Raw genomic sequence first — 27530 nt, 5'->3', positions numbered from 1 at the left:
AAACTTTGAACTGTACTTAACAGGAGAAATTATGTTTAAGCTTTTTAAGATCGTATTAAAATCGCAAAGCAGCCTGTGCTTTTAAACGTTTAATTGGAATCTAATCTATCTTAATGTACTATAATGGAACATAAATCACTTCTTTCTACGGAACATCTATTCTTTATGACCTTTCTTTTTACCCCCAGTTACCTCGCGTTTTTTCGTTTTATTTAGCCGAGAAACGCATGGCTATTCGGAATCGGAAGCATAGCTCGTGCAACCGCTCTCGAACCCTGCTGTGTTTCTCGACTTGCGTTGTTTATGCGACCCTGCAACCGTTTCCCTCGTTTTTCATGGTAAAACCAACTCGCAGTGCTATCGACTAGACTGCTGCCAGTGGCTCCTCCTCGATATCACGCTTCTCGAATATTTTCCTCCCTCATACATATCCCCTAACAAATCGTTTCTCATTAAGATCGATTTGTCTCACTTTTGTGTAACAGATCAGAAGTCTAATAGGAGACGCTTTCTTCTCTCTTGATAAGAAAATAAGGGGAGGTTATTTGTCATGATTTCACCCTTTTATTTGGGTTTCCTATTTCTGTTGAGGAACAGGGTTTAAGTGCTTCGGTAGCACCTAATTTTGGTATTTATTTGAATTTATCGTAATTGTTTTGGAAAAAGGAATTTTAGAGAGGTATAAATATACACGAATTCTAGCAAATTCAACTAAATTTAAATTTGAACTTCTTTCATATCACAGCCTCTAATTCTCTTTCACCAAACTCATGTTTCTACGCGCACAGTTTCTGTGTGCGACATCAAATACGCTTGGAGTACCTTAAGGAGGATCGCTTTTCAAAAGCAACGCGTCTAAAAGAGAGGTTTCAGCTGTGTTCTCGAGATCAATCTTCTTCTAGGATATCAAATATACGGTGCAGCCAAATCCATTTTTCGCGAAACACTTCAATCATTTCAGAGAATACCTTCAAATGAAAAATCGTTGTGCTATGTCAGACAACGATTTTAAGCCTCCAATATCCTTATTTTTACTATTTCCATCATCGCCAGTGAATATCAACAATTACATTTTAAATATTCATGTTAAATTCAGAAAAGCATCTCGGTTTATTATTTTAAAATGGTTCTGCGGCCATAGTACCACAAAAATCGTAGCAGCGACGGAAAATGTCACGAGCTGGTGCGACAGAAAAGTTAACGCGCGACTTTCGTGGGGTTGCAGGACACCAAGCATGTTTTTTTCGTCTTCTTTCGCCCGGGGCGTATATTCTAGGGAGAATACCGTGACGCGACGCGCTGGGGCGTTGTCCCATGAACGATTTCTGTGGCTGTGACGCGTTCTCTTCTCGTAAAATCGCGTCGTCGACTAGATTACGTTCCAGGTACGTTCAAGCAACCGAACACTCGAGGACCCGCGCTATTTGAATAGAGCTCTGGGTGACAACTCTAGTCGCAGCGCGTTGCTATGAGATTGTTAACGACCACGCAGTGTGAGTGTATATAGACCAAAGAAACAGTAATGGAAACGATTTTCTAAATGTCGTATACTGGAATCAAAATAAAATTAAATTATGAAAATAGAGCTTAAAATAATATCCATTTCAAATTTCTAAAGTTTAGAAATTTACTTTATCCTTCAAGTTTCAAAAGTGGACGACGACGTGGCCCCTTGAAGTATTTAATTTTCGACCAATTTTATATCCACAATTCAGAAGACTGCATCAAGTACCTTTGACGAATTTTGCAACGAAAACCCTTGTTCAGTAATGCATAGGTACCATAGTATTATTATACAAAACAATTCAGTCGAATTTACAGTAGAATGATTCTCAAAGCAATTTCATTTTCTCTAATTATAATATTTCCTTGATTTTTGTTCCATAATGACCAGGTAAATCCAAAAAATAACTCTGCATAGAAGATATTACATTTTCAAACGCGTCTCCTCTAGCAACCGTTGCCCAATCTGTACTGCAACATGGAACTGGGGTAATTAAAAATGTAATTTTGAAACGCCACAAGAGATTAACATTATCTCCGTATAATAATGAGGTCGCGTTGTTAGTAGCGTTTGAGAAGATAGCGCGACGTCTAGGTTGGAACGGTCTTAATTACTTTTCTTTGGCTGTTGCAGATGTCCTTCTGGGATTTCTTGCAGTTGTATATTTACCCCCAAATCATAACTGTCTGCCATTATTCCTTTGAAGATGCCCCGTAATGTCGCATCATTCTTGCGCATTTAAAGAGCCCGTCGAGGTAGATAGCGATGTAGGTGTCATCCAAAACGCTCTCTCGAGAATCCTGTCAGCATTGTGATGCAAAATTTATGTTTGGCAGGAAGAGTGATGAGAATTAAGTTTATTTTTATGGGCCACGATGATTGATGGATTCGTGGAAAATTAAATTTTCCAATTTCAAAATGCAAGAGGATCTTGATAATTGAACAAATTTTGCACTGCATTTTTATACAATACTGGATACTCTACTCTGATAAAATAACATTTTCCTACCCATATATTAAACTTTTTAACATTGCAATTTCTAAATACTTATCGACAGTAACTTGTCCAATATTCATCCAAAACGCTTAATTAAATTTCTCGACGTGACAGAAAAAGATGTATGGTTTCACGCTATATGATTTACGATAAAGTTTCCGACGGAGTTTCTGCGAAATAACGTGCAGCAGGCTAACATTAATAAATGTAGGCGTCGGTAACTTCACAAAAATTTCGCGAGAACTTCTGACCTGTATCCAGACTTGGTACGTTTGATTTCAGTCAAGTGTTAATAATAAATAGTATTTGAGAACTTGTAAAATAAGTCGCTGCGTTGGATCAGCGGTGTCTGAACCGGTTCCTGCGAGGCTCAGAAAAGAAAAAAGGAAATATTTCTAAAGTTTCTACGTCGGGGATGAATAAGAAATTATTATAGCGTATAAGCCGCATTATTCATTTCGAACTTTTGACGTACCACTGCATACGTAATAATTTCTCTCCTCCACTGTGTATAATCCGTTTGCGCATATAAATACCTCGCTGACGTGAAATGTAGTAGATTTTTCGACCAAAAAAAAAAAAACGGCAAAAAATATCGAATAGATTATTATACATTTTTCACGTTCGAAAAATGTATGAATATTTTTCATGACAACAGCAGTGCGGTGGAAATTCTAATTTTAAATGGATCGAGTAATACTACATCGAGAATTAAGAATTTGTTATCGCGAACGCTCTGTAACTCTAAAATACACGATACTGCTAAGTACAATACCGTAGAAACCGGCAGTTCATTTGTGCTTTCGTTTCGTTATTTTTGTCGAACTGTTGTAACACGTGTATACACGTTCCGATATCGAAACAATAAAATGTTATAGCGTCTCGTTTTGTTACTGAAGTTGCTTTCCAGCGATTCCGTTTTCGCTATTTGCACAAAACTGTAACGATCTGGTCTGCTAACGACGAAATATGTCATTAACAATGTTCACAGTTATAGGTTTTAATTTACAAAGTTGTCGAAATCTCGCCTTGATTCGTGATTTCCATACTCCTTTATGAAAATACATATTCTACTGATGTTATATAATAAGTTTCAAGTCAATGTGGGTTCATTTTAAAGGGGAAACTACCTTTTTCAGTTTTTCATCCTTGAATTGAATTTTCTCCAAGACGTTTTTGTACTCACATGTGTAATGAGAAACCGAGGGTGGTCTTTTTACCACCTAAGAACAACCTAGGAAATCACAGTAGATACTTATGTAGAAGAGTCATGTGTGGGTTATGAGTCACTGTTTGACCATCGTTCTATATGTATTACCAAAGAATACACGTGGACCATTATAATCTTCACTGCTTCCCCACTGACCCATGGACGATTAACTGCAACACGTTCCCTCCGGTATCCACTGTAAAGGCTCGCTGTTTCGCTGCTAATTCGTGTCGAACAGAAGCTCCAGCAGCCTCACTCGACATAAATTCGAGGTGACCGCAACGCAAGTGTCACCGTTATCGCGGTACTTGCCACTAACCGGGATTAATATCCAAGCCAGGCTAATAACCAAAGACATCCGCGCGTGTGTACGCGTGGAACAGGCTCGAAACGTCCTCGTCACTCTGGGACGAGTATTACGGGCAGTCGCGTTCGCCACAGTTGCAATTTCGATGCTGTTAGCAGCACGAGAGCTCGCCTGAGTAGGAACTTTCGCGTTTTGTTCCCTCGCTTTATAGACTGTGTGCGTGGAGAGGTCAAAGCGTTAAACTTGACCCAATATTTGGCGAACGAGGCTGCGCTTTCAGCTTCCCGCGACGTGATGATACCTTATCGCGTACTTATACCGCATTGTACGCGCGAATGGTCCTGGCGACGTGTTGCATTAACAACCATCCTCTGCACAACGTCTTGCACTATTTCGGTGCATGGCATGAGAACGGATGGTTATGCTTCGCAGTTACACGCGTCCATTAAATTGCGTGATTAATGACTTGGGAGACCGAGTTGAGCAAACTTTCGTAACCACGGCCGTTTGTTGCTGGCATATTGGGTTAATGGACGTAAAAATTATAGTTCCGCTGCGGGAACAGAGTCGTAGAGGGATGTAGTACTTAAATTTTTAATATCAGTGATCTTTTCACACGCTGTTGGCTACCCGCTCTTGACGTGGACCAGTTACTGTCTTCAAACCGAGTTCGTTTAACACGTTAACTATTACGTTATGTAAAATTGATGGATCCTTTTCATAAAAGCAAATGATTTCGTGTGTGTTTCATATCTGAAAATATAATCAGAATTAATGTGTACGTCTTACGTCTTCTGAAATTGATTGAATTTTAGCCTCGCCCTTTCTTGAACTCGATGCGTTCGATCGAAATTACTCAATGTAACCAAACCCGTGCTATTAATTTGTCGTCAGGGCAAATGAAATGCACATTGCAATCGACAGGGCGTAATTCACCGAGTGGAATTAATGTGTTGCGCAAAAGCTAAGGTCCGGGACCCTTTGTTGCTTAATTGCATTATAGCACTTCCCCGCGATAATCGATTTCACCTTCGACGTTTCATTTAGGGGGATGGTTCCTCATTTGCATACGTGAACGATAGAACGTGATTAGATGCACGTATCTACATTTTGTTGTTGCAGGAGTTTAGAGAAATTTAGAGATTCACCAGAGTAAATCGGAATCTATTCAGAAATTTGATGCAGACAATGTTTTTTTTTTGCATAAAGTGGAATAAGATGGAATAAAGTTTAATATAGGTTTATTTAAACTTCCTCTGTTCTTCGCGATTAAAATAAAATAGTACAATAATATGCACCATTTCAGTAATTTGAAATGATCAATACCTTGAATAACTACCATCTAGCAAAGACCTGGACTCCCTACTTTCGAGACAGCAAGTCCTCAGCAAATTTAGAAACACCAGCCATTAATTATTGAAAGCAATTTTCCTTGACGATTCGAGACGCTGGTTGATGCAACTGCACGCGCCGATCCGTATTTATTTTTCTGTTTGCCCGGGGCATTTGGAAGCCATCCAATCCCGATGGTGGCACAGCATTGTAGATTTATGCAACGCGTTACGGGCCGCGTCTGTGTTTTGTTAGTCTAGTTCCGAATTCTGATAAATGGTTGTCCGATGGAATGCGAAACCTTCCTTCCTGTTTTTATTCCCTGTCTCTCTGCAGTGGAAGAGTGACGCATTCTCATGGCATTCAGTTTACGCGCGTTTCATGGGAAAAGACCGCCTAGCGAACGCATCCATAACTCACGGGGAAATTTATGAAAGGCACTAGCGGGTAATCCCACGATATCCAAGTTATAACGCTTAAATCATGCCGATAGTTCGCGAACCGGCGCCGTGGGTTATTCATGGACTTCAAGAGACATCGCGAACTTGTTAAATTTGCTTCGAACATGGCTATCGACGTCAAATGGTTCAGATAAATTCACTGTAACGTGTTTGCTCTTCTACAGATCAATCTTCCTGCTTCGAAATTAATAGTTCTTTCATGCTGAATACATAGACGGGACAAGTGTGCAATGGGTTTTTAAAAAGATGGATTTCTGTTTTCAAAGTGCAATCTAGAAATATTGTCTGAAATTGTTGCAATTCGTCAGATGTAATTTAACAAATATTCGGGATGTCACAATAGAACGTTAAAATGGATAGGAGCGAAAACAACAGAGAGGTTCCCATGTACTGGCTTCCGTTTATACAAGTGGCATATGCATGAGACAAATACACGACGGTACAGACTGTATCGGGGCGAATGACGTTTGCAAGCAGTTATCCAAATTTACATTTCATCGATAGGACAGCGGTAGCAGCGTGTTGCTGAACTTGTTCCGCCTAAATGCTGTTAATGGCGGTTGCTAGTGTTTGCAGGGCTTATAGGTTTCAGGGGAACTACGTGAGCTGATTAATTTAGACGTAAGAATGTTTTGTATGAGGTCTATAAAACGTGATACATTATTAATACTAACACTTAATTAACAATAATGTTAGTTTATAATAAGCTGAATACATGTTGAAATCACTAGAGTCTAGAGGAAACAGCGCAATACTTCATTCCTTTGAAATAGCTATATAATAATGGACAGAGGGATCTCGATTCGAAGAGTCTTGAATCCGTGGCAAAGGTGGATTTCCTTTAATGAAAAGATTCGATGTAATCCTATCGACGATAGCTGTTTTTGTTACTTTTCCAGTTTTACGCTCGTGCCGAGCAACGATATTTTCTCATCCTCCGCTTGATCTCTTTCGCTGCACGGCGATGTCTCATCCATTTTAATTGCCCCTTTAGAGGTCTTCCTATATCTATGAAGCAGCTATCGATAAATAACGAAGCAACATACTCAAGATGTATCTATATATTTTTCAGTCTCTCTAGTATCTTTGAAGAATGTTCAATATCCACTCTTCAGGGAAAGTTAACTGTAAATTGGCACGCAGACTTTAACACCGAAAGGGTTCGATAGGAGTAGTTCTAATTTTATTTCTAGGTATCCTTTTAATCTAGAAGCACGAAAAGTGAACACTTAGCTACAAATTCTAACTCAGAATTTACTACAGTTTTTTAGTCAGCCATATTTTCTACATCGAGAATTACAAAAACGAAAAATATCCTACAATTGTTAAGATAACACGCCATAAATTGTATATTTCATCACACCTGGCTAGTTAGATTTCAATGGTACAGATACTCCTCTGTTTATACATATACACGTATGTATTTCTGTGGACATTCGGCGTACATAGGGGACACCTATATGTAGGGGACCGCTATGTATAGTGAGGTGTAGCAAGGTGGAAACTCCCTTAACAGTATTAACGTTTCAGGGACGTACTTGAACGGGATGTTGAGGATGACGGACACCGATCTCCAACAGATTATATCAAACCACAACCAATACTATCGAAATGATACTGGGAATTCACGCTAGGGGTTCGTATAACTTGATCACTGTTTTCTACTTCAGAAATTATTAATTTATCTACCATTTATATTGTGTATCTATCCTGTTAATAGAACATGTACAGATGAATATACTATTTATGTTATTCAATCGATAAACTATTTCTGAAGAAGAATGTATAAATACTTGATTAACTAGCGAAGTTATTGAACAGGTGCTTTCCTAACTATTTTGATCCGTGATGCCAAAAATCTGGCAAATCAGTTTTTATTGCGAATTTTGTTTGACAAACGTTTTCACAACGCGAACGTGCGATCAAAGGATGTAAGAAAAGGAGAACAAGGTTCTTATAACTTGTTTCTAGTATACAGTTTAAATTTCTATTTACTTTTACGCCGAAAGTTTCCTCGCGAGGTTGGAACAGCTAGTAGGTACAAGTTGAGCGTACCCAGGGAAGAGTAAATGGCTTTTCCTCTGCTTGACGTGGCGACTAAGGACCCACTATTATTTACGAAACTTTTCTGTTCTTATGTCTCTGCTTCGCCGTCCTTATGTTTCCTTTAACAAGTTTCGAATGCAACAACTTGAGGGGCGCATAATAGCTTCGCTTTTTCACGTCACTCTCATCGACACGTGCCAATATGTCCGCGTTACGTAAAGGTATGCATAGCCTTCGTGTTTCACCTTCAGATTGGAACAATATTTCTTGTGTTACGTGTTATCACGCTTAACTATTACTCACTGTTAATCTTTCGAGCAGAGATCCTTTGCGATCGAAGCATTTTCGTATTTATGAACTTTGTCACATGAAATTAACAACGATCAAGTTCTTGAAGAATCTGTTGTCCTTCTCAACATTCTATTCAGTAATAAGTTAAAAATGGATTGATAGATATATTCGTGGAAAAACATTGAAGAATCTACTTGGCTAATTTTTTAGCTAAATCTACCAATTTTGTTATCGGTCAGAAAAAAAAAACGAACGTGTTCTCTCTCCTGAAATCGCTCTTTTAATCTCAGCCAATTATTCAGCGCTGATTCACTTAAAAAAGAAGCATATTTTACTACATTCTCTTGCTTCTTTTCTATCAAGAAAAAACCTGAATCGATTTACCTTTGTTCGCCTACGATCGTACTGTTGACAACGCTAACAAATCCACTGAGTTTGTAGAGAAGGAGAGGAAAAGAGAAAAGAATTCTGGTTTTACGTGCATTTTTTCCCTCCGAACGAAATTTGCCGCGTAATGGATCTCAATCCTTTTTCGCGTAGTGCGTTTGCTCGAAGCTTTGAGCTCGATCCGCTTTCTGCTCTCTCTCTTTCTCTCTTTTTGGCGAGAACTCGAGAAAAGGGACGCGCAAACGTTGGCTCGAAAAAGTAGCGCCCTCCATACGTGAAATTTTGCGGTAAAAACTGGTCTCGCGACAGCGAGAAACTAGTTGGCACTACGCGGCACTGTGTGACCTATCGATCGGGTGTTCCTTTAGAGAATCGAATTTGTGGTGGATGTATAACATAGCCGACCCGGTCGGATAATTAGTTTGATCGAGCCGAACGTTACGCCCGTTGCTTACCTGGAGATTCGGCGGGCAATGATCGAGGAGTTCTAGCATGTGCCTGATGTTCTGTGCGTCCTGAATCACGAAGTTCAGTTCCATGTCAAACTCGCCGCCCACCAGCTGCAAACAGAATAAATAATGAATTAGTAAACGATCTAGTTTGTCGCTTGTCGTTTTGACTAGCTGTTCTCTTTGAGCGATCATCGTCCAGTAACTATAGCCTGAACTAAGACAACTAGTTACTCAAAGTCACTGGTGGTTTGTCCCCATACCAAGTTACATTAGTTTCAACGTTCTATACTTTGACTATCCGAGCAAATTTAGCAAATATATGCTCTCTGTTTCTCAAAGGGGAAGGACCGCTTAAACGATTGAGGTTTAATTAAAGTGACCATCTGCTGTTACTTAAACTAATTTATTTAACATATTATAAATAGTGAAGAAATTAGCATATTTCCTATATTTGGAGTGTCTTTTAAATTTATGTGGATTTTGTCGTATTTCTAAACTTTCGAACCGAAGGGGTCCAATCCATTCACGAAAACGATGTGAAGGGTCGCTCGCGAGGGGACGTATAGTACATCTGGTCTAAAAGCGTACACGTTGTGCATACTAAAAAATTTATGTGTTTTCGCGCTGGTCCCTGGCATGATGACTTACCAGCACTAAAAGTATCGCGTATAAATCGCTTTGAACGCGAGGAGTTTGCGAAACTGCGTATATTTGCGGTGCCATCTTACAACAGAACGGTTTATTTATTGCTGAACCAGAAGCACTGTTTCCACGGGCAGAGCGTAATTTCCGGAAAGGTATCACGTTCTTTCCCATGCAACCCTGCTTCTCGTCTTCTTTCAAATATTGGTCCCGATATCGATCATGAATTGCTTATGTCTCATGTATGCGCGTGACGCGGGGTCACGAGTGATTTTTACGATCGTCGATCGGTCGTAAAAATTCATGGAAAGGACGAGGTCGTTTATAAAATTGGAAAAAACATCTAACCGTATTTCGAGGTGCTTTTTAAAATATGGATGAAGAATGGGTCACGTTGAAAGAACGAATACCAACGATTAACTTTCTGTAAATTTACTATCACACGTATGTAAAAATATAGGTATCTTTTCGAAAGAAAAGTTTAACTTTCTGAGAGGAGTCAAGTTAATTTTGTAGATGTAAATTTCTTGATGTACTGGCTGAGAATTATTAATTCATCATGGAAATTTACTACATATCGTTTCTGAATTAAATTGTAGATACTCTGGAGACATATTTGCTTCAAGAATTGCTCCAGTTAAAATGTTAAAGATTAAATTACAAAGTAATAATACGGAGTACCCTTGCTCCGATGCAAAGTGTAGCTGTTATAGTTGAATTTTCGACCTACTCGACGCAAGAGTGCAATAAAAGCTAGACGTGGACCCTCATTTTGCGGGTTGTTTGCTTGAAACATGGGGGAGTTATCGCAACACTGTTCTTTCAAGCTCCCCCAGAAGGACCAAGTAGCATGTGTGACTTGCAGCTATCACGTAGTCCTCGTTTTGGGTACCCCTCGAGGAAAATAAATTTCGTAGCAAAAAATGAAAGAGCTGCCGATGTATACAGAATCCGCACGAACGATTCTACATATGACGTCACAGCCATATTCGAGACGCCACTCGTTTCACGAAATTCTGGGGACCAAGAAGGTAGTAAATGGGATGCTGAAAAATAGAAGGGTTGGAGGTGTCGATTTCCAACCTTCGCCAAAATTGATGAGACAGATATACCGAAATGAGTTTTTTCCAATCACGTTTTTTGCTGCCATCGAAACTTAAATTCTAGATTCTTATAGTATCAGACACAGGATCTTTTGTAATGGATCATTTATAAATTCTAGAATGTAACAATTTCATGGAATAAAATTTCTATGTACATCCATACAGTAGGGATTTTCCTCTATGTTTATTCGTTGGCCGCGAGAAAAAAATTTAATGACTCACGATTTTCGGTTTTCTGTGGTCACAACCACACTAACGTGAGTATAAAGCTCGGCATATGCGTATGAAAGCATGTGTGGGTGATCGAGCGGCGTTCACATACGAGAATATGGGAGAATGGACGTGCGAGAGAAGGCAGAATGGGATTCGGTGAATTAGGACTGACCCGCAGAGCTGACCACTAATTGGATACCACTTGCTTTTACACCTTCTATGTTTCTGTCAGTCGAAAACAGCCGGCGAGTGTAGTGCGTGCCAAATTTGCTTATTCGGCAACGAAAACAGCGACCGCGTGAAATTCAGACCAGCAGATATAATTTCGTCAAGACTGCCGAGGAGGTTGTGATAACGCGGATTGCGGTAAAAAGATAACGAGCTTAAGGGTAACTCTCATAGGTAATGGACAATTTTTTTTCTATTATCGAAAAGGCTAGTATAGTGTTTAAGAAAAGGTTGGACATTTTTCTGTTTCAGAAGCATTAAAGTTTCTTTTCCTTGAATATTCTTCTAAACGTGGAAACGTCTACGTTTCAATTCCGATCTCAATTTTCCTTGCAATTTGGACATACATGAAGGCGGGTTTGCAGAGCAATCATCTTTTTGGCCCTTGACTTGGAGTGAAATTCGATATCGGTCCGCTTTACAGTTTCTACTGACTATTTCTCACAGAACAGTGTTCACGTCGTATACATTTTCGTCGATTCAGTTCACGAGTTAGGGTGATCGATACGTCGTTCTATTAACGAGCTGCATCCATAAAGCGTTGAACAGTAATCGCTACGGGAAACTGTTTGAAGTTTAGTTAATGTCGCGTTATTATCGAAACCCAATACCTAATCTCGAATATTCCCTCGCGCTACTGAAGCATAATTTATTGCAAACTAATAGCACGTGGTTTCTACCGGCAAAGGGGCACAAATAAATTTTCGCGAAAGTCGATTCCCAACTGGTGTGTTTGTCGGCACTTGGCGGTATTCGCGACCTGATGGAAATTGGTTCACGACTGTTTTAGGAAGGCTCCTATCGAGTTACCTCGAAACAGCGCTTTACCGCTTGTTTGCACATTTTGAAAGGCTTTCGATTGCCTCTCAAGAATGCATCGCTCCTACCTTTCCCTCTGCAAGGTGTTGTAATAGTAGTAGGAAAAAAGACAGACAGTCTACACGTTTACTCTCGAAATCCCATCTGTCGACACCATCGAAAATGTTGTTAGCTAGAAAGGTTATTGAGGAGATACTAGAATTGAATTTTTCCGACAAAACGTTCTACCAACAAAAATATTATATCGATTCCTAACGAAATATTGATATTGGAAATTGTTTGAGTTCCTAGAAATATTGGACCAATATGGAATTCAGGAAAACAAGATTTACAATATGTATGTTTCATTGTTACGTCGTCGAATTTAACAAAAAAAGAGAAAATGAGATTTATGATTTTTTCCTATGTAATTCTCCGTTTGATTTTACTGAAAAAGTCATAAAGCAAGGATTTCAAAAGATTCTTGCGTTAATGTTGTCCAGTAAAATTTTTGCTGATGTACAATGTACTGTCATATATGTTCAAGATTCAAACAAGTGTTTCAGGACGTCAGTTCTTCACTGAATCCTTGTCAAGCTCTGTGGCTAGTATAATGGTCTCAATTTGTAGTATGTTGGTTCGTACATATGGAATATGTACTTAAGGGTATCATAGCGAATGCAACCTGAAAGCGTTGTGCTGTGTAAAAGGATGAAGAGCTTCTGTGCAATTAAATCCATTAAACTCATCGGTTCTGAATGGACAAGTACCTTTGAGTAGAAACATAAAAGATTTGACTGAGTGATTAGCGTTCATTTCAGCAGTTAATGGTTTAATGGCTCGGTACGTGTGATAATATTAATAAAAAATTGAAAGTTCGTCTAGCAAGTAGTATAACTAAAGCAAAATTCCGACAGGTGATGTAAATCAAGGAAATAGGTATTTATAATGGGGAAAACAGCGTAACAAAACTTATTAGTCGAAAGTTTTAGTTCAAGAATGTCAGTATTTTTAGTAATAAATTAGGATTAAAAAATATTAGTCTATCACACTTTCTCTTCAAAAACTCTAGCCTTCTACAGATTAAAAAATAAAGTAATTCACGTTTTTGTATTTTAATCCATTCAACTTGGCTGAACTAGTTAGATGCAGTTTTTTCTATCGCTGTAATTCACTCGACCTGTCAAAGTGAATTTTCACCGGGACTGTGTGCCAAAGGTTATTTCGGTGGGACATTTGCAAACTGCGATCTCGGGAATTTCAGTAGATCCGCCTGTTGTAGTTTTGCTTTCTCTTTTTCGCACTTGCTATACGAAACAGCTCCTTTTCCCTCGTTCAGTACAATTGTTTATAATATCTACAAGTTTATTCTTTCAAAATTGATAACAATTTTTCATTTTCTATAATTGTGAAGTATTTCATGTAATTGTATATATTCTTATAAAGAATATTTCCAAAACATGATGAGAAAAAATAGTGATAAATATTTAGCCAGCAGAACTGAAATTTACTAGACATCTATTTACTTGCGTAAGGTCGTAATCAGCAATCCCGAATTGGCAGACAGCCACTTGCTAGTCAGCGAATGGCTGACCAGTTTCACGAAACGCGTTAGATGTCAGACCCAGATCAATCTTCATCGAGAGCAATTAATGTTCGCGACATATCTGTGCATCTCTACTATAGAAATCTCTCTTCGTTTTATGAGATACCTTGGTACTTTGCATTTAATGACATATAGGTATGACAATTCATTTAGAAAGCTAATTAACTTAACAATACCTATATGCTTTTACATAAACTTGCTTTAAAAAATGCATTATATTAAAGAATTATAAAGAATCAGACACACTGCGTATAAAAAACGCAATAAAAAATCGTTTTCTTCCATTCCAGCTGCATCGTTGCACACTTTTCTGTTTTTCACGAACTCTCCTTAATGTTCTTCCACGTTGCACAGACGAGAACTGGTGTATGAATTAACTATCAGACACGGTGCATTAAGCGACCGATATATGCTTCACGAAACAACCATACTTCTCCTCGGTGGAAACAGGAGGCAAAAGGAAGTAGACGAGAAACGAGAGGCAGACTCGTTGAGGGAACTACGCAATCCTTGGTCTCTCTCGATTGTCTGTTTCCCTTACATCCGCGTTCTTTCTCCGGTCAACATTCATATTTAAACCACGTTCCTCCTAATTAGGCTGCCATCTTGACAAGCCCTAAATTCACAAGCATTGTTCTCGCTGGGGGCTATGTCATTTCAGTGCGCAGTCAGTGAACACCGTATTTTGCTCCCAAAATTCTCGTCATGCAAGAAAAAATTCCTTGTCTACTTTGCATTCAATTTATGACTCAACGAGAGTTAATTTTCCTGTAAAAATGTTTGCAAACTTCGAATATTTTTTAAAACTCCAAAGGCAACATTGAATCTTTGAAGCAAAGGGAAAAATTCTAAGTACTTTTCCGGATCTATGTTCAGTAGAATTAACGATGCCGCTCAACGATGTTGGCTGTTCAGCGTGACGACGAAGGCCTGTTAATGGTCTTCGTCGTTAGGGGCAGCTACATTGCAGAAGAAAGTTAAAATCATTCTATTGGTATTTACGTTAGAGAGGAGTGTATACCTCGCTGAAATGCCCGGAAAAAGTCTGACGCATGCCTTTTTTCTGTCCTTAACGAACAACTTTGTTGGGAGTACAGGCTATGTAAAAAGCAACATTAAGCTTCTTCGTAACATCAAATTTTCTTCTACTCTTCGTTTTCTATCTTCTTAACTAACTTTCTCTTCGCTCAATGCCTTCAGAATGATATCGAACAGGAAAATGAGAAAGCAACTTCGTACTTAAAGCAGTGACCTGATGTTTCTCTATATTTTATAGCGAAGAAAAATCAGATAAGGGATCCAAGTCTTCGAAGTCACTTAGCAAGTGGGAATTGAAAAAATGTTTATCCACTGGTGTCCCCAGTAGACATAATGAACTGAGATTCCGAGGAGGGGGAATCCCGAGTAGGATTCGACCATGATGGTCTGCCACGCAAGCATTTCACCATCTTCCAGCTTGGATTAATACGGTTCTACACCGTGGCGCCGGCTGGTGTCCTCGAGTCTGCATCAGAGAATATGATGGGGAACGCCTCGACCGAGAATCTCGGTGTAAACTACGATTTGCATTCGGAACAATGTTCGAGTTTGGGGTCAATCCGAAGGGTTTCGAGCTTTCGCAGCCTCTATGTCTACGTGTCGAGAAATTCTGAGTTCTACTCCCCGTATTTGCGAAACGTTCGAAGTTATCCTTCTGTATTATTGAATGGTCCATGCGGCGGCTGGCTCGACAATTGTGCTTGGCTATCGCTGATAAAGCAACTGCCCAGAATTATCTTTTCGGAGCAAACATATTTCGCTTGATGTGGAGATTACGCTTGGTCGATGTTGGACCGCGCTTCGCTTAAGCTGGCTACGTCTGTCAATAGAGGTCTTCACTGGGCTAACTTATGCGAGATTTCTGTTGCGATTGTTTCTGGGGTTCCACGGTATACGCAAGGTATTATGGGTAGACAGAGATTACAGTAGGGGGAGTTAAAGTAAGCTGAAGGTCAAAAAGTTTTGACATCGATATCATCAATTTTGTATCACAAATTGTGTAAATATTTCTTGTGATCTGGAGTTATCCTATAATACAAGTTTTTCTCATAAGCACTGCGCTTTATTTTTATAAAGGCAACTGAGCTGTACACAATTTATCAGACGTCTCTTTGTTAGAGCGATACTTGTTTCCACACATTTCCAAAGGATTCTCATCAAGGACGAGATCACTTCAAAGGGAGTTGTACTAGGCGTGAGAAGACAATGCCACTCATTAGACTGGGTAATTGATAGGGAGGAAGAGTGAACGTAGACGTCGTAATAAGGGCAGACTAACGATAAAAGGGCTCGGCAAGTGGTACGTGTCAGTGACTTCAGAAGGTGCTCTGACGAATGCTATCTACTTCGTACTCGAAATATTACCTTCCTACTGGATACTTGCTCTTACCAGGCTCTTCCATTGTCTGCTTTCCCCTGGAATCGCGCCGACTTGCCACTTATTCTCACTCGAAGACCCAGGGGCTTAATTAATGTTATTTCTGACGTACTTCCGCGGACTGCGTGTCACTCTCGCTTCTGTTTTTACTGTGACGATACGCAGGTGACACGTACGCGTGTCTCTCTTCGCTTTTTCCTCTTGCAATTTCTATCAAGAATTTTCACTATCTCTTAACACAATACTCTACTGTTTTCTTAGTTTCACTATTAAAATAGCGAAAAACAAGTATAAGTTTTTCTCAACTTCCAAGTATTATAACACGTTCTTTACTTTTGACATTTTATATATTTTTGGATATTAAACACATTCTACACCTTTTGCACACTTAAATTTTCTATACATTTCCACGTATTATGAAGATCAAATTTTCTGTGATTTTCTATGAAGAGTGGGGTATATTAAGAGGTGTAAAGTCAGCGAATTTGAATGCTTTAAAGCTTCATTAAAGATAGTGTAATTAGCTGTGATGAGTCACACTTTGCGCAGATTTCCCTTAACGTGTAGGTCCGCGTCGAAATTTATTCGTATTAACTCGGGTGTTAATTACGCGTTTCAAATTCAGCAAGCGCGATGAGAAATGCTCTGGCTGCCGTTCGCCAATAGAAAAAAGCCAGCTGCCAGTGCAGTTACTCCATTTCATAGGATGAGTTCTGCGAGCGTCGCTGCTAAACTCGTGACCGGGCTGTCAGTCCCTAATAGGCCGCAATTAGTAGGCTTTGCATCGACTACTAAATCGACTACTAAACGTAAGGCGTTGCTAATTACCAGACACCGTGCTCATGCGTTTCAGTCGATTCTCTTGCCTCTCTAGCTACTCTTCTATTTGGATTTGAAAAAGGAAAAAGTTTTCACCGCGTCTGCTTGAATTTAAATGATCCTTTATCTTCTTCCAACGTTCGAACTTTTAACACCCGAAACGTTTTCCAACGACGCGCCTCCATCTGTTGCCGACGCTAATTGCAAATGGCTGTCGGCGCGAAATGTCCACGTAGAATGAAATATGAGCTTTACCGAGCCTTGCGGCGCCGGAAAAGTGTGCGTTAATTGTTCTTCGTCGTTTATTCATCGGTTTAATTATCCTCTGGTGTTTTCGATAAATAAGTTAAAAAACTCTTAGCGATTCGGTTGCTTCCTGTTATCGTCGCTAATGGAGAAGTATTAATTATGAAGCGATGAATTATTAAGAAAAAGCAATCGCAAATTATGCGTCTGTGGGTAAGTGATAACACGTTCCATGTGATGTGGGCCACTAGTGGCTGGAAAGGGACTGGGAAATGAGAACTAGAGGCTGGAGAGCTCTGGGACGTGGCTCCAATAACATCAAAGTACTGTTTTTTAGTATATATTGAATCTCGTGTACTTTATATACCCATGCGATCACTGACGGCTTAATCAATTCGTATAGTACAGTATTTCCGCATCCGTCTGGCGCCACGTGTCAACAACAACAATCTTTCATACGTTTGTTATTTCAAACGGGGGATCAGTCGACAAACACAAGCTCCTCGATGAAATCCAAGCTCGAATTAATATCACTGATACGCGAATGGTATTAATGGATTCACTTCCGTCGGGACATCTGTATCGATATCGATACCAGCAGCCATTATTTTTGAGAGTGATAACGGACCCGTGTCGATCCGTATTAAAGAGAAAATCGGAAATCCCTGTGCCATCGGCCCCTCTTCAATCCCGTGTTTTCGCATTTCCCGATTAAATGATCAAATAAATTCTCCGCCAGAGAAATTCTGTTCGAAACGGCGCTGCGACTGCTGTTAATTGGCAGGATGGTCACGACTTCATGGTTGCTCGAATCATCCTTTGTGTCGTTGTTTTGGCCCTGCTTTTTTCCAGCGTCCATGGATCTCTCGTTATCAAGCAGATATAACGACACGGTGGTCGCGAGTTCCATTCTAATCGGGACGAGTGGTTCGTCCGTGCCGGCCAGTAGTTCGAGTGCTTCATCTCGACGCAATGAAATCTAGTGGTTCAATCTGGAGGCACTGGCCAGCCGCAGGGGCTGTTTGTGTTCGCCTATGTTAGCTCTGCCCGGTCCACGAGGATCATTCATCTCGAGAGTGGAGATCCTGTGCAACGCAGAATGCTTTCCGGCCGAATAGAAATTTAGCTAGATCTGGAGCTCGTTAACTATCGTGTTCACGCAGGATGGACAGAACACGCTCGACGGTTTCGCTATTGGCTATGGTACAGAGCACTTGACTCAACCTTCTTTGGCAACGAGTAGTCCTCTGGAGAACACTTTCTTCTAGCAATGATCAGAACTACTTTTCAAACCACTTTAAGATAGCAACTTTTATGTTGTAATCAGACTTATGCAACTGCAATCTGTTTCTTTATATTTTAACTATTTTAAAAAAAGGCGAAGTATGAAGTTTTCATCGAAATCCTCTCTTGGGTAGTGACATTTACGAAGCAGCCAAACTTTTTACCGCATAAAATATTTCATAAAGGTGCAACAAGATCCGAGGCTTTTTCTTAAGCCTTTAAGAGGGATTTTAATCACGCTTTTTGCGGTCTAATCATTTTCCCCGGCGCACGGAGGGATTTTTATTTATCTGGTGGCAAGTAAAATCCGTTAGATAGTAAAAAGCACGGTGCATGTCACGATGGGACGTGATTAATTGTCGCCCCAGCGACGACCTTTCGTTCCGTCCCTCTAGAAACCGTCGACGTTGGCGTGGTGCTAGAAAGAGCCCGATGAAAAGGAGGAGGCCCGCAAGCTCCGGACGCGGTGGCCACAAAGAAGGCCATTAGAACGAAATAGGTCAATTAACCAGATTCGTATCCTGTCGTAAGTATCTCTGCGTGACGTAAGTCTGGAGAAAGGGGGAAATCCAGCGCTCGCCTACGTCGAGATAGGAAGACAGAACCGAGGTGTGGAGAGCGCAAACGAGATGAAGAACCAGCAGGAGCTCGGCGACGTCACAAGGGCACCCGTCGAGCTTCACGGAAGGTCGAGTGACGGAAACTGGGAGGAAGAAGAGGGAGAGAGAGGGCGAAAAGAGGGGAGAAGAGAAGAGGCGAGAGAACTCAACTTAATTGGGGATGAGAGGAGGCTCGTAATTTCGCGTCGCGACGCGAGGGCACCGCTGCCCAGGCGCCAGTAATTTGTAATCCGTATGCCCAGACACCGACTACGCCCCTGACAGACCAAGATCGTGGTATTAACGGGGCGCAATCGCGCGTGGCATCGCATAACCCAGCCACAGTACGCCCAGGAATTGACGGATTTCCGATTCAGAGCGCGAAACACCCATGCATAAATATTGCAGCACGGATTTATATTCGTTTGATCGTATGCCGTTTGTGTACCTTAACAACTTTGTTAGAAGTCATTTTTAAAGCGATTTTTCATGGTAAATAGGAAATTGGTAAATAAAAAATTTGTAGCGTCAACTAATCCCTGAATGCGCGCGTATTTTTCATGTGTTTTTTTTTTTACTTTTATTTGCAAATTTTATCGCACATCCCTCTCATGGAATCGAGAGTTTGCTCGATTAATTGGATGCGAGGTAAAGCAAGTTGCATGGTAGATCTTATGCTAAAACACGAATTAGTGGAATTGGGAGACTGCTAGATCAATTACTAAATTAACATATCTGGGATTACATAATTCATCGTTATAATTATAATGCATTTATCGTACAATCAGTACCCATTGTTCCTGATTAAATTGGCAGAAGATTCTGGAGATTACAGTGCCCTATTACTGTCTTCATACAATTCGAGTAATTCAGTAAACTAGTAGAACACATGGAACTTAGAATATTTCTCTAATTATAACATACATATTTTTTGGAGTCCCTATATTACATAACGTAATTTTTAATACAGCCAACCAGTAAAATGATTATCTATTAAATACTTTTGTGAGCGAAATCGTTGACAATATTTTCAAGAATGTTGCCTAGGTTCAAGAAAAGAAGAGCGATAAATGGGAGACCGTCTACTCGTTCCACAAAGTCAAGACATTACGGCTGAATTATTGTCAAAAAAGTATTCCACATTTTGTCGATTTTTCGCCGCGAAGTTTGTTAGTATCAAGAAAGGGCGATGAACTCGCGTAAAGAGCGTGAACGTTTCAGAGTTAGAATTCCAATTTAAGCAAAATTGAATTTGAGCCTCTTTACTCGACGGTGTTTCAGCCTCCTTCAATTTGAAAAATCGGGCACGAGCGATATTCGATTACGTATAAAACCTGTGGGGTGTGTACGAATAGATACGTATGTGTATTAAAGAAGCGGATTACGAGTGTCCTCTCTAACGAAACTCGTTCCGAGATCTCTGCAATTTCGCTTAAGACCATGTACAGAACCCAGTCACAACTATTACTCGGTCTTTGGAATCTCTCAAAGCTCTCCGGTTATATTCTTTTTTCGCGAAACTGCACTTTAGAAGCAGGTAATGAAAGAAAAACACATCGCAGATTGCTGGAGTGAAGTTATTACAGGGGTTGCTTTTATCTTCTCCAGCGACGATCGTCCTCGATCATTTTACAGTATATGTTTTACAGTTCATGAACAGAGATTTCAACAGAATATTCACCGATAAAAGTTTTATTTAAATATTAAAAAATTTTATCCTAAATCTCTAAATCTGACAAAAAAAAACGAGACGCGGCAGTAATTTGTATTTTTAATTACACTTTAAAGTGCAATATTCCCTGACATTTTGTCTCCTAAAATAAAGCAAACGATAAAAAGCCACTTACAGAGATGCAGCCTGAGCTTGCAGTCCATTGAGTTCCTAGACCATTCTTTGAAACTTCTACTGTGGAACAATAATTGAAGTTACTTAGCCTTCCACTATCCTGCAACGAACACCAAAACCAGCGAATTCGAGAAGTTTTCTGATAAACCACCGAGATGATCCGGGGATTATGGGTAACTGATCTACAAAGTCACAAGGTGACGAGGTTAATAGAGAAGTTCCTCAAAAAATGATTGATGTCCAAGCAGCTGCTTTACATGACCGCCAAGAAGATTAATGCCAGCAAGGATGCTATATCTGCATTAAGACGTGAGTAATAGTTCTTGACGTAGCCAGTAGATCTTCCTGATGCACAGACGCGCATCGCCAGCGCAAAATATACGTGTACAGGCGGACATGTACGAAGATCGATTCGACAAACTGGGTACAGAGATTCTTATCGTAGGGCAAGCTTCTATGCCAGTTCCTGCACCAACATTGCTACTGACAGTTTGCTTTTGTATTCAGGCCAAAGCAACGCTGTATTTGCTCGAACTGCTCAATGAAAATCTCGAGTACACCCGATACGATCGATAACTTTGATGTTCGCGCTTTGTAACGTATACTCCCGTGATACGTGAGTACGCGCTCGCTGACCAGCCATGACTTTTCGCGTGAATGGTACTTGGAAGATGTTGTTGAGTACTAAATACTGACCTGTTGCTCAATTAACCTTCTTTCTCCGTTACTATGTTTGTTAGATACAAAGCTTCTCTGTTTACCCTAATTTTATTGTGACACAGGTCACTTGATTCCACTCAATCAATTGTGAATAATGCACCTTCAATCAGTAGTATTATATTACTCAGTGGAGTGGATTCATGACTTCTATGTGCTCAAGTGAGTTATTTTTATAATCCTGTATTTGTATATTTCTACTTTTCTGTACTCCTATATTTCTGAGGCACATTTGTATAAATGATTAGACCTGTTAGCCACCTACATAAGGCTAAATTATATAGCTTAAGATTAGTGATGAAAATGACTACTCTCTTAGCTCCTTTCTTATTGAAGACAGAAATAATGTCAAAAAAGAATATTAAGTGCACAGAGAATTGTAATTACACGTCCCTTCTAAAAGACATTGCACAGTATCTTTTATATAAAACACCTTTCCTTTGCCGCATTGCCTTCCGTATTATTACAAATCTCTGTTTATCACTCTCCACTAGCAATCAAGAAAACAGCAAAACGAAAGAAAGATCAGAAACGTATCCGTGACAAATATTAAGAATATTCCTGATTCCATCCGACACAATACACTGAAATGAATATAAAAAGCTCTGCTACATTTTTCCCGATCCTTTTACTCGTGCACCTCTAAAGAGAATGAAACGTGGAATCGAAACGGGAGGGGGAACCAGCACTTCTTCGTCGTTGATATTCATATATCGAAAGTATTTTAAAAATGCATTTATCGATTTCAATTTTGATCCGTGTTGAAATGCGACTTGCTGCTTGCGTGCGCGATTATAATGGTACCATTGAGCTCTCGAGCTGTGCCGAAAGGAGCTTGCGTAGTCTTGGACACGTGATAAAAGAAAGGCCGAGGCGTATCAAAATCAATGGAGAGGGGCAGACGAGAAGGTGGAGGGTGGAGGGACTCTGGTACGGATGTACGATGATAAGTTGCGAGAATAGGAACAGCCGGAGCGATGGTAGTGGAGAAACGCTGGAAGGATGAGCGTTTGGCTCCGAGATAGGATCAAACGAAACGTGGGGTTGAAACGTTACATCCACCCCAAACTTGCTCCTTCTTTCCCCCATCCCTAGCCTATGCGCTTCTTCCGTTTCCGCCGTTCTGTCTCCGTCTCCCCTCCCTCTTCACGTTTCATCACGCTCCGAGGAGTAAGACGTCGACGTGGCCCTCGAACTTTCAACTCCACCAGGATATTATTTTCCTTTCGAGAGCTGCTCTAAATACCTCTCCCGCTGGATCAATTCTCTTGCACTTTTATCCCCCAAGAGAAATTGCCCCGAGCAAATTAAAACGACAAAGAATCCGCGAATAGTTTCAATCGGATATCGAATCGTACGGTTGGGGTCGTGGATTTTCGGCGAATTTTCATCTCCCATTGGATCACCGCTCGATGAAAGGGCTTATTTTGTTGGAATTATCGCCCGACGCAGCAGAAAATATGTACTAGCTCGTTTGAATGCGCAAAGAACTCGTGCGCGTACATCCGTGACACGTTCGACGTCGAAAGAGATCCAACAGCACGGTGCTCCAATAAACTACATACTGTGCAGCTATGAGCACTGTATGTGCCCGTCTTTTTGTTCCATTTGTCGCGCACCACGCACACAGAAAATCGGTCGCAGCGCTGGGTCTCTGTGCTGCTTGCGTCATCGTTCGAGGGTGGGATGGAGAACAGTGTCAAACGAGAATGGTGAGCGATGCGACCGGAAATAAAGAATTATTTCGACTATTGCTTTGCATTCAGATGTTATAGATTCCTCGAATACTCCAGCTATCATATTCTTGGGTGCTGGAAACTCATTGTCCACGGTAATTTAATTTTGATGATACTCCCAGTGAACATAGAATTGATTGGAGTTTTCAGAGGCTCAAGATCACTTCAGTCTGTTTTAATAAAATATGATGTATTTTGGTACGTATGTAATATTGTAGCAAATACGGGAGGAATTCATTACCCTGCAGCAGTATGATGTTGACTGATCAATATTGACTTTCCTTCATTGTAAACAGAATAATATTCATGATGCAATTAATAATATATCAGTAGGTAAAGGTTGGCACAGGTGGAAGTGAATGGCCGAAGGTGGTGATTTTGCGCAATATTCTACTCTGTACATAAATCGCGACAAAATTTCATTATTAAACGGTTATATTCTACTAGAGGCAGCAAAAACATTTTATGGAACACGTTATCGTAAGCTGAGAAGGAAATATATTTACAGTCTGTACACGTTTACTAAATAAGCGCATTTTCCTGTGAAATTTACGCATTACCGTAAACTCAGTACTTATTTATTCAAGTAGGAGACTTCTACGTAACTTTATTACATAATTTAAAAACATTCTACGTGTAAACTTGATGTAACGTTCTGCTTCATTGTTTACGGTACAATGCTTCCCAAGATTTCCGACTTCCTTACGTAAGTGTCGTGAATCTTACTTCGCAGTTTCCCTTCGGAACTCGCAACCCTCTATCCGCGTAACGTACCTTTCAGTTAGCTGCACCTTTGTGTTATTATGTTGAAATATTCTAGGCATGTTGACATTTGCTACGCGACAATAGAGAAATGCTCAGGGGAAGAGATCAATGACTTGCCCGGTCAGCAGGCAGACATGCGTACTCTAAGAACTCACTAGATGCTCGCTAAATTTCGAATTCTATGATATATTCACTTCATTGTGCTCCCTCTAACTGGTATCGTAGCAATATTTTACGAGGGAAAGTACCTGTCTCTGCAATTCTCCTCAGCGACAATAGCTTGGGTCCTACATTCATATTTAAACTCCACTACTTCTGCCCTAAAGAGAATGGAACAACTTATACTTCACGGAGAATTGCACAGCTTATAAGCTTCGATACCGTTCATCAATGAAACGAACAAACAACTAGACTACAAAGGAAATCAGAAGTAGTTCACTTTCTGCGGCGTAAAAAAGGCTCACAGGAACAAAGGGATTCCGAGGATAAACGTAACAGTTCTATCTCTCTGCCACGTAGATTTTTCTTCTTTTCGCTCCGACTCCTCCCGTGTTCTACCATTTTCATTAGTCCTTCGTTCCTATTTTCTCGTTTCTCCCTTCGACACAGGAACGAGATCCACGGAGAACAGGGACTCTCGATGCGATTAATGATTTTGTTAATATATGGTAATTTCGATTAACCGCAACTCAATTTATATTACTGTTGCACTCGGTGAGATACAAAGTAGGAATAGCGCTGGTCAGAAGCTCAATTGCAGGGATCGACGGGGTGTGGAGACACACAGACGAGTAAAGTGGTATCTCTTCACTCGGAATGCCTCGTGTGTGTTCCGTTGGCTCGCGGTTTCGTGAGTTTGCGGTTCGATTGCTGCACGCCCCCTAGAGAACGCCGGCTGATAAACGAAAATAACCTCTCCCTTATCAGCGCGATTATTAATTGCGACTGGACGGCGTTATTAACCCGAGAAAAGCTCGCGTTCTGCCGCTGAATTGATTCGATTAATCGCATTGCTCTTGGTGCTAGTAATTTACATAGGTTCGTTTGATATTACAACGCTGAACGAAATACCCGGTTCGGATGCTGCAGCTTTGTACGCTGAGCGAACAGATTTGGGAGGTGAACTGGAGCCCTGGGAGGACGGGGTGTAAAGGGACTATTTTACAAACACTGTGTATTGTCAGTTTCAACTGCGACGTATTTCTAACGAAATGATTCTGTCTCGTTAGTTCGATAGAGGATCAAATGACCAGTCATTCTTCTCGTAACATACAGCCATGGGAAACGTGTTTTTTTGCGAACTTTCATCTGTCATTGCGATTGTTGAAGTTTCGCCAAACAAATTCGAGAGTAGATGCATGGTTGTTATCAGTGGTGGAGTGAGGGCGATGGTATCGACAATGAATTGTCCCTGCAGCTGAATTTACGAGAAGGCACGACAATGAAGGGTGTTGCTTTATCTCTGCCCTTAATTTTAGTTTACTACTAGAGGTTTATTACCACCTTCCATATGCTCACGATTAAGTTGCAAACATAAAGCAGAAATGTGTCACTGCAGAAAGTACTGTCCTACTGATTCCTTGTTTTGCTGTCGTATCTGATTAATGTTCTCCAAAAATTCCCTCAAATATTCGTTCTCCACTTTTACAAAGGACTCATATTATTATCAATATCAAAACAAATCTCGACCGCACTCAAAGCTAGAATTAATCGCTGCGCGTAAAAGCTGACAGAACCCCGGGCAATCAGAAATTTCAAAAACACCGTAAAATCAAGAAAAGCGAAGAGAGATTAAAATCACGAACCACCGCAAAATTCATCAACGCTCTGCCATTCGTCTCTCCCCGAAGCCTGCGTTTCAATTCAGCCACCGTACCTTTCTCCCTTTCACGCACGTACAATGAATCCTGGCGAAGAACCGAGACCCGACTCGTTTCCTCTCCATCCTCTCTGCGCGAACATTTAATCCTGCCGCCGGTAGCCTCAGAGCATCGACGCGCGATAAATTTTTATGTTAAATCTCCTCAGCTATGGAGAGCGGCGTGTACGTGTGCACGGGGAAGTTTCGACCGCCAACAAATCAGCGGTACACGTGTTACTCGAGGTTATCTCATTCAACCCTCCCCTTCGCCAGAGAAGGGGTAGGTGCATCCCTGGCGTCACAGCTCTCGGTCTATCGGTGTGTCGCGGTGACTCTTGATGCTCGTACGCCCTCGTTCAACCCCGTTCGACGGATACGGATGAGGTTGGCGTCCGCGTGACGAGGAGCCTCGGGGGCGGAGAGGAAGAGGAGATTTATCGACATTTTCAACCACGCTACGGTATTTTCAATTATGCCGCTCGTGTCTGGGCTCGCGTACCCGCAGGATGATAATGTAAAATCAGAGAGCTCCGACCCCGTGACGGCATTCAGTTTACATCCTTGCCATACTCGTCGTTTTTTCAATCTCCTTCCTCCGTGCCACCCTCACCTTTCGTCGTTTCTCACTTCCGTCCTGCGCGAGACTCCGCGACCTCCGCTGAAGTCGACGCTATTATCCAGTGTCCATTGTGCGCGATGAAAAGAGATTGCGCGTTCAGGACGCAGGCTCCTCGGGCTTGCACCCGTGCTGGTTAACGACGACACGCCGACGTTGCGTTAATTATGCACGTCTGCTGGTTCGCTCGTTTGTTCGGGTAACGACGATTCGTCCAGCGATAGCGAGCGCAGGCACCGACTAGCCAGAGGATTTTATTATTGCGCCGTTGAGAAGAGAAATTTCTGATGAGATCGTTCGTTATGCGGGCATTTTAATTACGTGTAGCGCGTGGTAGAGCTTTGGGAAAGTAGGGGATTTTAGAAAAATTAAAATCGCAGGGAATTTCGAGGGTGAAATTTAAAAGTATAATTCATTATCTCGTGGTAAAATTTATTATACGATAAAATAAAGAGAATACGAATCCTCTATCGTATATTGAACATAACAGAGAACCTTGGAGAAAATATTTTACACGGTTCTGAACTTTTTGGTCCTAATGAAGGCGACTTCACAGCTCAACTTTCTTAGACTTCTCCCAGGCACTATACGTTGGGCTTTCCTATTATTAAATTGTCTTTCTTTTACTTTTTTATAGACTAACTTCTCTGTTAAGAATATTTTATTAAGCTCTTGTATATTCTCCTCAAGTATTTATGAGCAATATGTAATGTCTTTTAAAATCCAATTAAAACTGAACACATTGAAGTGATTACAAAATCTGTATCTCGCAGATTGCCAGAACCCCAGAGCCATAGATGAATAATGTTACTGGCAAAATTTAATCTCGTTCCCATCGTACCCCTTCGTAAATCGTCGTCCTGTCTTCACGCTGATAGCAACACGCCTATAATATGTTAATTAAGCTCGTCTATTTAGTTAAGTTGCCAAATAATTCAAGTCATGACAATTCGTCTGGTAACAGGAAGTACGGGTAACTGCTACTAACTGTCATTTGTATGTGCATTTTATTACCGTCGTCCTCGGAATGCGAATGTTCAACAAAACC

General features: G+C 40.7%; 1 protein-coding gene across 1 annotated transcript in view; it reads right to left on the bottom strand.

Moving 5' to 3' along the window:
* The window catches only part of Rg (A kinase anchor protein rugose), a 305329-nt gene that overhangs the window by 100553 nt on the left and 177246 nt on the right, over positions 1-27530 (bottom strand). Inside the window, exon 2 of the mRNA XM_076374963.1 lies at positions 8991-9095. Within this exon, the coding sequence (XP_076231078.1) occupies positions 8991-9095 (105 nt within the window). The remainder of the gene's footprint in view (positions 1-8990; positions 9096-27530) is intronic.

This window comes from Calliopsis andreniformis, chromosome 3 (assembly GCF_051401765.1).
Source record: "Calliopsis andreniformis isolate RMS-2024a chromosome 3, iyCalAndr_principal, whole genome shotgun sequence".
Lineage (NCBI taxonomy): Eukaryota > Metazoa > Arthropoda > Insecta > Hymenoptera > Andrenidae > Calliopsis > Calliopsis andreniformis.
Note: the sequence above shows the minus strand (reverse complement) of the source record. Positions and strands in the feature narration are given on the sequence as shown.